The following is a 13,520-nucleotide window of genomic DNA, read 5'->3' on the forward strand; positions in this document are numbered from 1 at the left end:
AAAGTGAAGAGACAACTCACAGACAAGATATTAATAACCGTAATATATAGGAAGCTCAAAAAACTCAATAGCAAGAAACCATGTAATTGGATTTTAAAATGGGCAAAAGATCTGAATAGACATTTCTCAAAAGAATACATACAAATGGCCAACATTTACATTAAAAAATGCTCAAAATCACTAATCATTAGTGAAATACAAATCAAAACCAAAATGAGGTATCACCTCACACCAGTTCAAATGACTATTATCAAAAAACAAAACAAAAAAAATGACAAATGCTGGCAAGGATGTGAAGAAAGGGCAACTCTTTTGTACTGTTGTTGGGAATGTAAACTGGTACACCCATTATGGAAAACAGTATGGTGGTTCCTCAAAAAATCAAAATTGAATTACCACATGATCCAGCAATCCATTACTGAGCATACACTCAAAAGACCATGAAATCAGTATGTCAAAGAGATAGCTGCACTCCCAATAAGCAGCACTATTCACAATAGCTGAGATATGGTATCAACTTAAATATTCATATACAGATGAATGAATAAAGAACATGTGGCATATATATACATATGTATATACGTGTATATATATGTATATATGTGTGTATATATGTGTTTATATACGTGTATATATATATGTATATATTCTCTGCAGCTATACAAGGGAATGAAATCTTGTCATTCACAGCAACATGAATGAACTTGGAAGACATTATGTTAAGTAAAATGACCCATGCATAGAAAGACAAACATCACATGATCTCACTCATCAGTGTTATCGAAAAAAAAGTTGATCTCATACAAGTAGAGAGTACAATAGTGGTTACCAGAGGCTAGGGAGGGGAAGAGTGAGGGGAGATTGGGAGAGGTTCGCCTGTGGGTACAAAGTTACAGTTACACAGGAAGAGTAAGTTCTGATGTTCTATTACACAGTAGGGTAACTATAGCAAATAACCATGTAGTGTAAACTTCAGCATAGCTAGAGGAGATTTTGAATGTTACCACCAAAATAAATGATAAATGTTTAAAGTGATGGATTTGGCAATTACTCTGATTGACTCATTATACAGTGTATATATGATTTGAAATATTACACTGTCCCCCAAACACGTGTACAATTATTATGTTTCAATTATATAAAAACATTAATAAAAAATATTAGAAGTTTTATCAACAACAACAAATAATTACAAAGCTAGGGGACTTACACTACGACATCGTAGTACTACAGTATTCAAGACGGTTTTGTATTTGTGTCATGAGATACAAATAGACCAAGGCAACAGCATTTGGAGTCCAGAAATAGGCCCACATGTATGTGATCAATTTGTTTTTTGGTAGAGGAATAATAATACAGTGAAGAAAGAATAATACTTTCAACAAATATGCTGGAACTATTGTACCTCCCCTTAAAAATAGCTTTAATCTATACCTCACTTTTGAAACAAGCATTAAATAAAAATAAATCATAGATTAAAAATAAAAAGAATACTGTAAAAAACCTAGGATAAAAACAGTTGAAAATTTATTTCCTGTGTTAGGCAGAGATTTACTAAATACAATTTCAAAAGCATGACTCATTAAAATACAGTGAATTGGAATTCATCAAATTTAAAAAATTCTGTCCTTGGGCAACATTTGAAGAGACAATTCACAAACGAATGTATACAGATGTCAAATAAGCACATGAAAAGATGCTCAACATCATTATTCTATGGAGAAATGTAAATTAAAATTTAACAGATCATGACACATCTATTAGAATGTCCAAAAATTAAAAGCCTGACCATAGGGATATCTACGAGATTATCTTTACCCTGCTGGTGTCAATGTGAAATGTAAAACCCTTCGGAAAACAGTTCTGCAGTTTCTTAAAATGTTCAAAATACACAGCCATAATATCCAATTATTACACTACTAGGATTTTACCCAAATATAATAAAAGCATATGTCAAGACAAAGACTTTTCATAAATATTTATATCAGCTTTATCTGTAATACACTAAAACTTAAAATGAAGTAAATGTGCATTAATGGGATAATACACAATACACAAATGGTGGTAGAGCCACCGATAAAATACTACCCAGCATTAGAAAGAATGATGGATTGATGCACGCTGTTAAATGAGCAATATTAAAAATAATTATGCTGTATGAAAGAAGCCACAAAAATTCATACATACAGTATGATTCCATTTATATAACAATCTGGAAAATGTAAAACAAGACAATTTTGCTACATTTGTTCCCCGCTCCCTGAGGATTTTGAAAATTTATATATTTAGAAAAGAAAGCCAATGAGAATTAAGACAGTTCTTTCAATAATGAAACCCAGGTACATATGTGTATAAATTCAACACACACACATATACAACTTTCTATTATTTGAATAACACTTTTCCAAGTCTTCTAAAGTGTATATTTTATTTTAACTGTAATACATAAATTTTTACATAATTAGGTGTGGGCTCCTTTAGTTTAACTTAAAATAACATTTACACCTCTTTTTCCTGGGAAATATCCATCATGTTTGTTATCAAATGATTTATGAGCTAGTTGATATTCCAAGAGTTAATTTATACAGACACATTACTTTTTTTGAGGTGGATTCTCCTTTAGATCATAAAGTGCCAGCATATTTTATCACCAAGTGTTATGAAATAGACCAGAACAAAAACAGGCTCATTATCTTCAGACTGTGTGACTCTATAATATGTTTTTAACATTTATAAATTGAATATATAAAGAACTAGGAGAGTTTCTTTCTCAAATCGAAAAAAAAATAGATTTTTGACATTCCCCAAAAATAAAGACCAATTGTCAGTTTCATTAATAGAATATTTTGTCTAAATACACACACACACACACACACACACACACACACACACACACACACACACATCTTCAATAAAGCTAAAATTTAATGAATTAAATATACAACTGATTAGATTATAAATTTTAGGGTATGCATCATTATTATGTAAGCCAACATATTGCCAGAGAAAAGAGAGGGGTTGGGACCAGGTCCAGTTATAATGCCACAAAGCTTACTGTTCTTACCAAGACTCAGCTGTTTTTCTTGAATAAATGCTCCCTGGGTTCAGTGAGCCTTTGTGAATTTCCATATTTGTTAAAAGTTGATTCTATTTTTGCCATTTTTCTGTTGTTTTTATAGAGAAGCAAAACTGACAAAATTTATCCTACTCCTCTTTCTTTTCTGATACCACTACAGAAATAGATTTTTAAAGTGTCCTGTAATTCCCTAATTCTCCCCAGCATGACTAGTGACTCTAGTCACTTTCTATTCCAGCTGCCAGCATTCTATGTATGGTATGTACACATCTATAATAATGTGTCCAAATTATTATGGTTCGTCTAATGTCAATATTTCTATAGGAATAGCTACCAGAGCTAATATGTTATTTTAAATAAGTATAACCTTATTAATTTAAACTAATATAATTTGATTACATTATTTTGTATACTGCCTAATATAAAGCTCACTATATTAATATTTTAATGACAAATTAATACTTTATAATGTTACTCCCAGGTAATTATAGAAGAAATTTATTGAAAAATGCTATTTTTGTGGGAGGAATGAGATATATTTCAGGATGAAGAAATTTCAGTTAAAAGTGAGTAAAAATGACACACATAATAAATTATAACCTAATGGTCTAGGTACATATAGTAGTGTGATGTAGGCCTGGTTGTCTGGGCCTATATGCCTTTACCTCTAACACATTGAGAGAATTATCACAACATCACTTGACATCCATTCAGTTATCCCTGTTTTGTTCATCAGCAAGACAACTGTCCCGCCTTTCATCTTTTCAACAGAAAGTTACCAGGGCAAGTTTAATTTCAGTGTGTTCACTGTAAAAATGAACCAAATCAGGTTGGGTGTTGTGGCTCATGCCTGTAATCCCAGCACTTTGGGAGGCCAAGGCAGGCAGATCACTTAAGGTCGGGAGTTTGAGACCAGCCTGGCCAACATGGTGAAACCCTGTTTCTACTAAAAATACAAAAATTATCCAGGCGTGGTGGTGCACACCTGTAATCCCAGCTGCTTGGGAGGCTGAGGCAGGAGAATCCCTTGAACCAGGGAGGTGGAGGTTGCAGTGAGCCAAGATTGTGCCACTGCACTCCAGCCTGGGTGACAGAATGAGACTCCATCTCTCGAAAAAAAAAAAAAAAAAAAAAAGAACCAAATCAGAATCTTAATAGAACAAAAGCACATGAATGTGTTCCAGATGCATGGAAAAAATGGAAAACTTACTCCTCATGAAAAGTGAAGTAGGAGATACACTAATATGATTTCAAGTGGAGGCAATAACTAAGATTATTTAGTTGGTTAACTAATTTTAAATACAGGTTTTTTTTTCATTTTTGAACTCCTGTTTGGTTTTTTTTACAACTACAAATTTTAGCACCATGTCCTGTTCTTGTCTTATGATTTTGATTTCTTTATTTAAAAAAATCATGATTAAAAATATTTTGGATAGTTCTTTAGTGTCTAGATTATGCATTTCTTTATAATGGTTTATTTCCTCACATGGTTTATAATTTTGGGCCCAACCCTCTTCTTCAGACAGAGTGTCTGAAAGCCTTATGCATTCTGGAGTGGGCAGAGTTCATGTGGAGCTAATCTTAGCAGTTGTCTCAGCTGGACCGCAGTGGCTTTCTCCCTATGTTTTGCTTTCATTTTAATTTCTCTGGTTAGGGTAGTGGTACCATCTGGGTAGCACAAATTGAAAATCAAATCTCAGGGAGCAGAGAACTTCGGATTCATTGTAGCTTGGGTGACTTTTAATTTCTGTTTTGATACCTAGAACATCCGGAATATGAGGGAGTTATTTAATGTATATATCATCGGAAATGGGATTATATGTGTTTTTACATTTCAATTCCTTAAACTGGCTCAGATTTTACTAAATAGGAAATGTACTCTAGTCAATTAATGCGTTGTTATCATACTGTGCAGTGAGTTTTCCTAATTATGCAATAATATAAATGTTTAACTATAAATTAATCCTATTTCTTAAAATTCTTCATGTACATGGCCGGGCGCGGTGGCTCACGCTTGTAATCCCAGCACTTTGGGAGGCCGAGGCGGGCGGATCACGAGGTCAGGAGATCGAGACCATCCTGGCTAACACGGTGAAACCCCGTCTCTACTAAAAATACAAAAAAATTAGCCGGGCGTGATGGCGGGCGCCTGTGGTCCCAGCTACTCGGGAGGCTGAGGCAGGAGAATGGCGTGAACCCGGGAGGCGGAGCTTGCAGTGAGCCGAGATTGCGCCACTGCACTCCCGCCTGGGCCACAGAGCGAGACTTTGTCTCAAAAAAAAAAAAAAAAAAAAAAAAAAAAAAAAAAAAAAAAAAAAATTCTTCATGTACGCAATGGGTAGTAGTAAGGAAAAAAGTCTATTAACTCGTGTTTTCAGGTTTCTTAAATATCAGGATAAATTTGTTACAATTTTCGAAACTGTGAGCTGCCAAGATAATTGAAATAAAATCTGAAATAGTTTTGAATTATATAATATAATTATATAATTATATAATAGTTTTGTTATTTTGGAGAGGAACTTACAAAACAGTAGATTTCCATTTTTAAAGATCTGACTATAAAACAGCCTTGTCTACTGATGGACATTATAATCTTCCCTCATAGCTGATATTTTCTTCTATTTGAGTAATTTCTTATTAACGACATTTTCCCTCTACTGGAACCCTGTAAAAGCATTAAACTGTAGCTCTCAAGATGACACCTATCTTGAACTACACTTATCTGCAGTTCTCAAGATGACACCCATACCAGAATCACCTGGGACAGCATGGGAGCAACAAAGGGAGCATCCCAGGTGTTGTCACAGAGCAAGTAAGCAGAAGCTGCTGGTGACAGCTCTGGTTTCCACACTGTAAGTAAGGGCTTTAAAAACAACTACAGGCTGCTGCAGCATGTGGCAAGACACATACATCTCTCCAACCTCTGCATTTATCCAAGATATCAAGTTGGCTCAGGGCTGAGGGACTTAAGGTAGGAGGGAGGGGACCTCTGGAGCTGAAAAGAACTAATCAGAGCATTGTAGGCACAATGAACTCTCCAAAGCTGTTCTCTACAGTGTTCTAGTTACACATGGCTTTGGAGGCTGATCTGGGCTAGCAGCATCATTAATGATACACTTTCTACAAAACATAAATTCTGTATTCCAAAGAACAAGTGTAAACATTTAGAAACTTTGATGATAATGATAGCATAGATTGAGAACTTTACATGTGCTATTATTTAATCCTCAAAATAAACTTACAGGATAGTCGCCCTTACACAAATGTTGCACATAGGGGAACTGAGGTTTAGATAAGAAAAAGATCTTACATTTTATAAGTTGAAGAGCACTTAAACATTTTTATCATTAAAATTAATTTGTAATTTATGTATCATTTATAAATAGCTATCATAGATATTTAGATTTGTCAATGGTTTCAAATCAAAGTTGATATCAAGAGTAAGAAGTTTATAGAACTGAATAATCGAAATTATTTTTGTTCTATGCATTAACTTAGACTCGTTTGAAATACTGTCAGCAAATTGTGAAAAATTCATTTGAATTTTGAGATAAATTAAAAGTAGGTCTCCCAGAAGTTAAGATATACTAAAACTAACATATGTAAATAAAACTCTAAGTTCTTCAACAATGTATTCAAATAAATATAATTATTTTGTAGAAACAATAATTTTTGACTTAGATAAACATTTTTAAAGTACTTTTTAATATAAGCAGAGGAACCAATATATTACATAATATGAAGGAGATATCTAAAATGTATGTTTCTCACTGAAAATAGTAAATGACAGTACCAATTATTTCTGTCTAGAAATCAGGTAACTTTATCTTCTATAATCAATAAAATTAAAGAAATATATTATTTAGCTTTCCAAGTATGCTTTGATCTTACCTGCTGGTTTACAGGAAAGTTTCTGTTGATTTTTTTAATCTGCAATGATAAATAAATAATAAAAGTGAGAAGAACAATAGATGGTAACACAAGGTCCCCAGAAGTTTATGCAGATTATTTTTAGTGAGCTAATATATACTAATATCCTATTTTGATATGCTGAAATCATCACATATAAAACAACATATATAAACAGATTTTTTCTTTTTAAAATTGGCTATCAAAATTATCCCACACTTCTTATGTAAACAGTTTGGAAAAGATTTCCCTTTGAAATTTTTTTAACTCAGAGAAACCAAAAGCCTGTGTTCAAACAATACTAAATGATTATCTATCAAGAATGTAGAGTGTAACTTTCTGTGGTTTATTTTTTGCACTTTGAAATTATATTATATCCAATTTGTTTTAGCACTCAAGAGAACAGGGAAGCGCAATATCCAAACGCTAAAGGATAAAGTATGTGTGTTGAACATTTTCAGTCAAGACCCCAGATAGAGTCTAACATTTACTTTAAGAAAATTTAATCAATGACATTTTATAAGAATTTAAAGTAGGTCTCCAGAGAAAGCATTTCCTCTGTCATATGCCATGGAAACAAACTTTAAAAACCTAATAAAAATGAACATTAGGCTTGGATAAAGGACGTTACACAAAGTCTTTCTTCAATAGTGCTTTTGCTAAATAAAATAATTACCTTCCAATAGCTTTGTAGAGAAACTTAAACATGCTAACTCTCTATAGTATACACTTACAGCAGAAGTAATGCAGACTATTTTCATTTATAAATCATGCCATTGGCTTATTTTATTTTGTCCTTTTTTAGTTCCCTTTTGTCCTACTGACTAGTGTGAAATAACAGGTCATTTAAACAGAAAAAGTAAACAAAGTTGGAAAATCAACAAAAGTCACATCTACAAGAACAGATTTACTAGCAAGATATTTCTCACTTAAAATGTAAAAATAAAAGAAAATTTGAGAACATATGTGTGATCTGAGCAAGGTTAGGTACAGAAACCATGTACTTCTTACATTATTATAATCATTTCAAAATACCTTCTGGCTCTGCTTAGGAATGTGTAAGGAATCTCTGAACCTACTTACATATGCCTTCAGCTAAAATCAGCATAGCCTGGAAATACAGACGGAAAAAACTGATCTCTAAACATCTTTTATTAATCAATTAAAAATCTATACTGAGTACTTTGTGGAAATCCACTTTTTGCTAGTTCATATGAATTGTTATAAAGAATTCTAAAATTCAACTAATATTTTATGTGGGCCCTTGTCTTCAATAATGTACTATGTAGCTTTGTAAACTGCAATGTTTTTTTTTTTTAATCTGAAAAATAGTCTGAACTATCTTTCTAGGAAACTTGAAGATCAGCTATGAAAGTAAACACTTCATGATAGAAAGTAGTGGTTGAGCAAAACACGGGATAGAAAGTAGTGGTTGAGCCAAGCTTCTGAGCCAAGCACAGACGTCTTGTCCTGCTAACCCACCCTTGGGAGCGTTTGCAGAATTGAGATGTTTTCTCCCACAGAGATCTACTTTCTCTCCCACTAAAGTGTTTACTAGACCATCAGAATTATTTACCTGTGAGGAATTGTTATATTATCATTTTTTGTTTTTGTTAGTTTCCCTTAGTACATACCTGACTTACCTTGGAAAAGATCAACTTATTAACTGATATATGAATGTTACCATCTCTATCCTTTGAATGGTTTATTACATAACATTACTACTATTAAAATACTAAAATGTATGGTGTATTTCCTACCACGGCTCAAAAATAAGGCAAGAAAGTGGGAGCAATTTAGAATATAGAATATATTATGATATATTTTACATTAGAATATCTGTATCAGAAATTAGAATACAGAAAAGAGGTAGTATATTAATGACTAGAGAGAATGACAAGACAGTGAGATATGCCAACAACTAGAATAAAAAGTAAAAAATAATAATAATATGTAAAAACTATGCTTGGAAAACATTAAAATGGCCTTTAGAAATTATGTGTAGATTGTTTTTGTAATGTGGCGAATACAATAATAAAATAATAAAGTAGAACAAGGCATTAAGTCAATTATTGAAGAAGTAATATTCTTTAAAGTGGAAATACTAATAAATTGTGCGCCTCTTAGTCAAATGATATCATCATAACCTTTCAAATACTTCTTCTCTGCAACTTCATAATACTTTATACTTGAACAATTTATGTTATCCCAGGATTATGTAAAAATATTCAAAAAGAATGAGTCAATGCTTGAATACTGCTGTGTGTAGTATTAATAGATTTATTTGGCAAGAAAATAACTTGTGTAAGCTGACTTCTACTGAAATTTGTAGCTTTTTAATTGTGTATTAGGGTAATATAATCTATTCATGTTTATTCATGTTTCAATGGAAATATACACTTAACTAACCAAACTACTGACTGCACAGGAATGGAAGGCGGGTAACCAAAATGGGGAGTGGGATGTCCAGCACAGAAAACTCCGTCCGCCTGTTACCCTCACTGTGGCAGCAAGAAATGTGCTTCCATTGTATTCAGGAATTTTTCCTGGTGTTGTAGATACAAAATAATTCCTTGTTAAGATTTAAAATCTGTACACACACCCACATCCATTTTAAAGATAATTTCCATCTTTCCTGTACCAAGTGGAGTATAACAATATAAAATGTTCCATTTCCTAGTACTTATACTAATATTTTAAAATAAAACAATAACTTAAAGTAGGTCTAATTAGAACATTTCATATCTTCAATTTTTTTTTTTTTTTTTTTTGAGTCGGAGTCTCATTCTGTCACCCAGGCTGTAGTGCAGCGGTGCAATCTCAGCTCACTGCAGCCTCCGTTTCCTGGGTTCAAGCGATTCTCCTGCCTCAGCCTCTTGAGTAGCTGGGACTATAGGTGCCCACCACCACGCCTGGCTAATTTTTTTTTGTTTTTTTTTTTATTTTTAGTGGAGATGGGGTTTCACCATGTTGGCCAGAATGGTCTCGATCTCCCTACCTCGTGATCCGCCCGCCTCGGCCTCCCAAAATACTGGGATTACAGGCATGAGCCATGAGCTGATAATTTTTTTTTCTTTTTCTTTTCTTTTTTTTTTTTGAGACGAAGTCTCACTCTCGTCCCCCAGGCAGGCAAAAAGTAGCTACAGGCACGCACCACCACACCCAGCTAATTTTTGTATTTTTAGTAGAGACAGGGTTTCACCATGTTAGCCAGGCTGGTCTCGAACTCCTGACTTCAGGTGATCCGCCCGCCTCGGCCACCCAAAATGGTGGGATTTCAGGCGTGAGCCACTGCGCCCGGCCAAGCCGCTAATTTTTAACAGTCTAACATTTTTAAATATACACACACAGAGAGTATAAAGTAAGTGGAAAAATCACAGCAATTAAAACATATGTAGCATACACTGAAGTATTTATTATGCTAAACAATAATCAATATATCCAAAACTTTATAACACTGTGCATTCATTACAAATGCTTATGGTGATATTTACCGATTGATAAGATACGATGCTTACAAAATGTTCTAATTTCAAGGCAGTTTTATGCAGTATTTTAAAAATTACATATACACACATATATATGCATACATACATACATATATACATACATATATGTATATACATATATGTATGTATGCATATATGTGTATGTATATTAAACATAAATATATAAATTTATATATGCATATATATACACATACACAAAGACTGATAATTTGGGCATACATCCAGTCTTATAAATTTAGATTAATGTCTGTAAGCATGAATCGAAATTGATTTTATGTTTAATATGCATACATAAGTAGACATATGTGTATGACAATGATACTGACAGTTATAAATACAAAATTCCAACAGTTTGTTTTTTTATTTAGGGATTATTACATGAATGCTTCCTTTGCTGCTTTGTATTTTATAATTATTATTATTTTGAAATATAACTTAAATCATTAGAAAATAAAATTAGTTTAATCTTTACTTTTTTTTAACGAAGCTCTCCATTGTTTAAAACTTTGAAAATCTAAAATGTCATCAAAACAACCCCCAGAGTACACATTTTTCAAAAACACCTGTTTTATTTTTCCTCTCTCTAGGTAAACTTTTAAATCTTTCACAACATTTTAAAGGCTTATAAGGATCCTCAGTCCTCAGTAATGTGTGTGTGTGTGTGTGTGTGTGTGTGTGTGTGTGTGTGTGTGTGTGTGTGTATTAACGAAATGAAGACAGGAGAGAATGTCATTATTTACTTCTAAAATATTTTAATGACCTTCTACCAAGTGTTACTCATGGTGATAAGTGCTAGAACATGGAAATGAAAGATCCCATGCAGAGACAATGGCATAAGGATGCCCCCTTTACAGAATCCAAACAATCCAAGGAAGCTGCAGAGGATAAGTTCAACACAGGAGCTAAAATGTAGTTGCATAAGACTTTGTCAGGCTGTGCAGTCAGAGAGATCTGGTGCTGAATTCCAGTTGTAATTATTACTAAATATCTTCAGACAGATCATTAATTATCAAATATCTAGATCCCTTCATTTGTAAAACATCAATAATGACATTAACTGCATATATTTGTTGGAAAAATTGACAGGAATATAGAGCTTAATAAGTAGTGATTATAATTAATATAAAGTAAGCTTGAATTCCCTTTGAAGATAAGAAGTGCATTTTAAAGAATGCTGAGCAAAGATGTCTTTCTTACACTGTAGTTTTCATACTCCCTTCTATTTTCTTGTCAACTCTAGACTAGGATTTGCACACTCAGGTGCCAAATGGGTGACAATCATGTGTGAATCAGGCTGGGTGGGGAATGAACAGATAGAGGGAAAATGAATCCATTGATGCTTTCTCATAAGTGGCACTGGTGGAATATCCTAGTGTTTATCAATTGGACATAGTATACCTTCATTTCAGTTTACAACCATTCTCTAGGAAACCTAAATTATAAGTGAACTCTCAATATAAAGATACTGGCAATAATTTGCTTTGAAAAATACTTACTTTTTAATTATAACATTAATATCAATAAAGCAAATTAAAATTTAATTAGAAAACCCAAAAAGATACATTAATTACAATTTAAATTTATTTTTAAAACATGGCATTATTCATATGATTAATATAGTGTCTGCTATATTATATAAAGTCAAATATTAAAAAATAAATATTTTTAGTAATAAAATGCATTCATAGAGCAAAGTTTTAAAAATTTTCTACTCTTGGTAGTAATACTATTTCCAAATAATGAAAATTCTAAATTCTCTGCATCATTTTAAGACTGATCTTCAAATAAGACAAATCAGCGTTTTTCAAAAAGGCATTTTCCATGTTACACTTCTTAGAAACCAATGCTAATTTTATGTTATCAGAACAATTTGTGTTATAAGTAGCTAAAAAGGGAGTATAATTTTGACCAAAATAAAGGCTGTGTTTGAACTTGAAGGCTTTTAGAGATCAAAGGGCGTAATTTCTGTCCATATCACAAAACCGGCTGCTTTTGGATCACAGTTATTTAAGCTATTAATCCTCTGGCTGTAAAAGGAGCAGAATGGCTTAGACCAGGGTTGCCCAACCATCACTCTACAAAACCAGCAAGAGTTATAAATGACCACAAAGTAAAATGGATTCAGATAAATGAAGGCCACGTTAAGCCTTTTAAAAATGAAAAACAGAAGATAAATTCATAAATTATATTCATCTCTGCTTGATTTCTTGGAAACTCATTTTTCAGACAGCTGCTAAAGCATACGGTCTTGTTTTCTTGTGTTCTTGTTTCAGGTAGCAGACAAGTAAGTTCTATCTATGAAAATTCTGTATGAATGACCCAGAGCCAATGCCTGCCCCTTCTTCCCAAATACTGGCCTCAGGCTTCCTTGACTGATAGCGCTTTCCGTTCCAAGCACTTTGGGCTTACCAGGCAGAGAGAAACAAACAACGAATGGACCCAGTGCCCACCCAGGTCAGTGGCTGTTCAGCACAACACAGCAGAAGGGCAGCTCCATCTGCGGGGACTTCATCATGTTTGACTTGCACAGTTGTGGTTGGTGCCAGATCACAGTAAGAAGACTGGTATTCTTCTGTTACAGGCACACTAATGCATCATCCTTCCACCACTAAAGTAAATCTTAGCAATCATGTTTCTTTCCAGATACTATCTAAACTAAAACCTAGAGGGCTACCATTGTTCAGGTGCTATGCTGGGATATGCTTGTGACAGCAGCATTGTTGTTTCTTTCAGGAGCTAGTGTGGACTCTCTCGGTGTCATTGAGAATGCACCACTGCACTCCAGCCCGGGAGACAGTGCGAAACTCCGTGTCAAAAAAAAAAAAAAAAGAATCAGAGAAATGTAAATCAAAACCACAATGAGATACCATCTCACACCAGTTAGAATGGTGATCATCAAAAAGTCAGTAAACAATAGGTGCTGGAGAGGATGTGGAGAAATAGGAACACTTTTACACTGTTGGTGGGATGGTAAACTAGTTCAACCATTGTGGAAGACAGTGTGGTGATTCCTCAAGGATCTAGAA

At 33.5% G+C, this 13,520-nt stretch overlaps 1 protein-coding gene across 6 annotated transcripts in view; it reads right to left on the bottom strand.

Moving 5' to 3' along the window:
• SNTG1 (syntrophin gamma 1) overlaps positions 1 to 13,520 on the bottom strand; it is an 880,400-nt gene that overhangs the window by 198,160 nt on the left and 668,720 nt on the right. For all 6 annotated transcript variants that reach the window (XM_055349267.2, XM_019032962.4, XM_055349266.2 and 3 more), the window contains one exon: positions 6,968 to 7,006. In XM_055349267.2, coding sequence (XP_055205242.1) covers positions 6,968 to 7,006 — 39 coding nt within the window. The remainder of the gene's footprint in view (positions 1 to 6,967; positions 7,007 to 13,520) is intronic.

Source organism: Gorilla gorilla, chromosome 7 (assembly GCF_029281585.2).
Source record: "Gorilla gorilla gorilla isolate KB3781 chromosome 7, NHGRI_mGorGor1-v2.1_pri, whole genome shotgun sequence".
Taxonomy (NCBI): domain Eukaryota; kingdom Metazoa; phylum Chordata; class Mammalia; order Primates; family Hominidae; genus Gorilla; species Gorilla gorilla.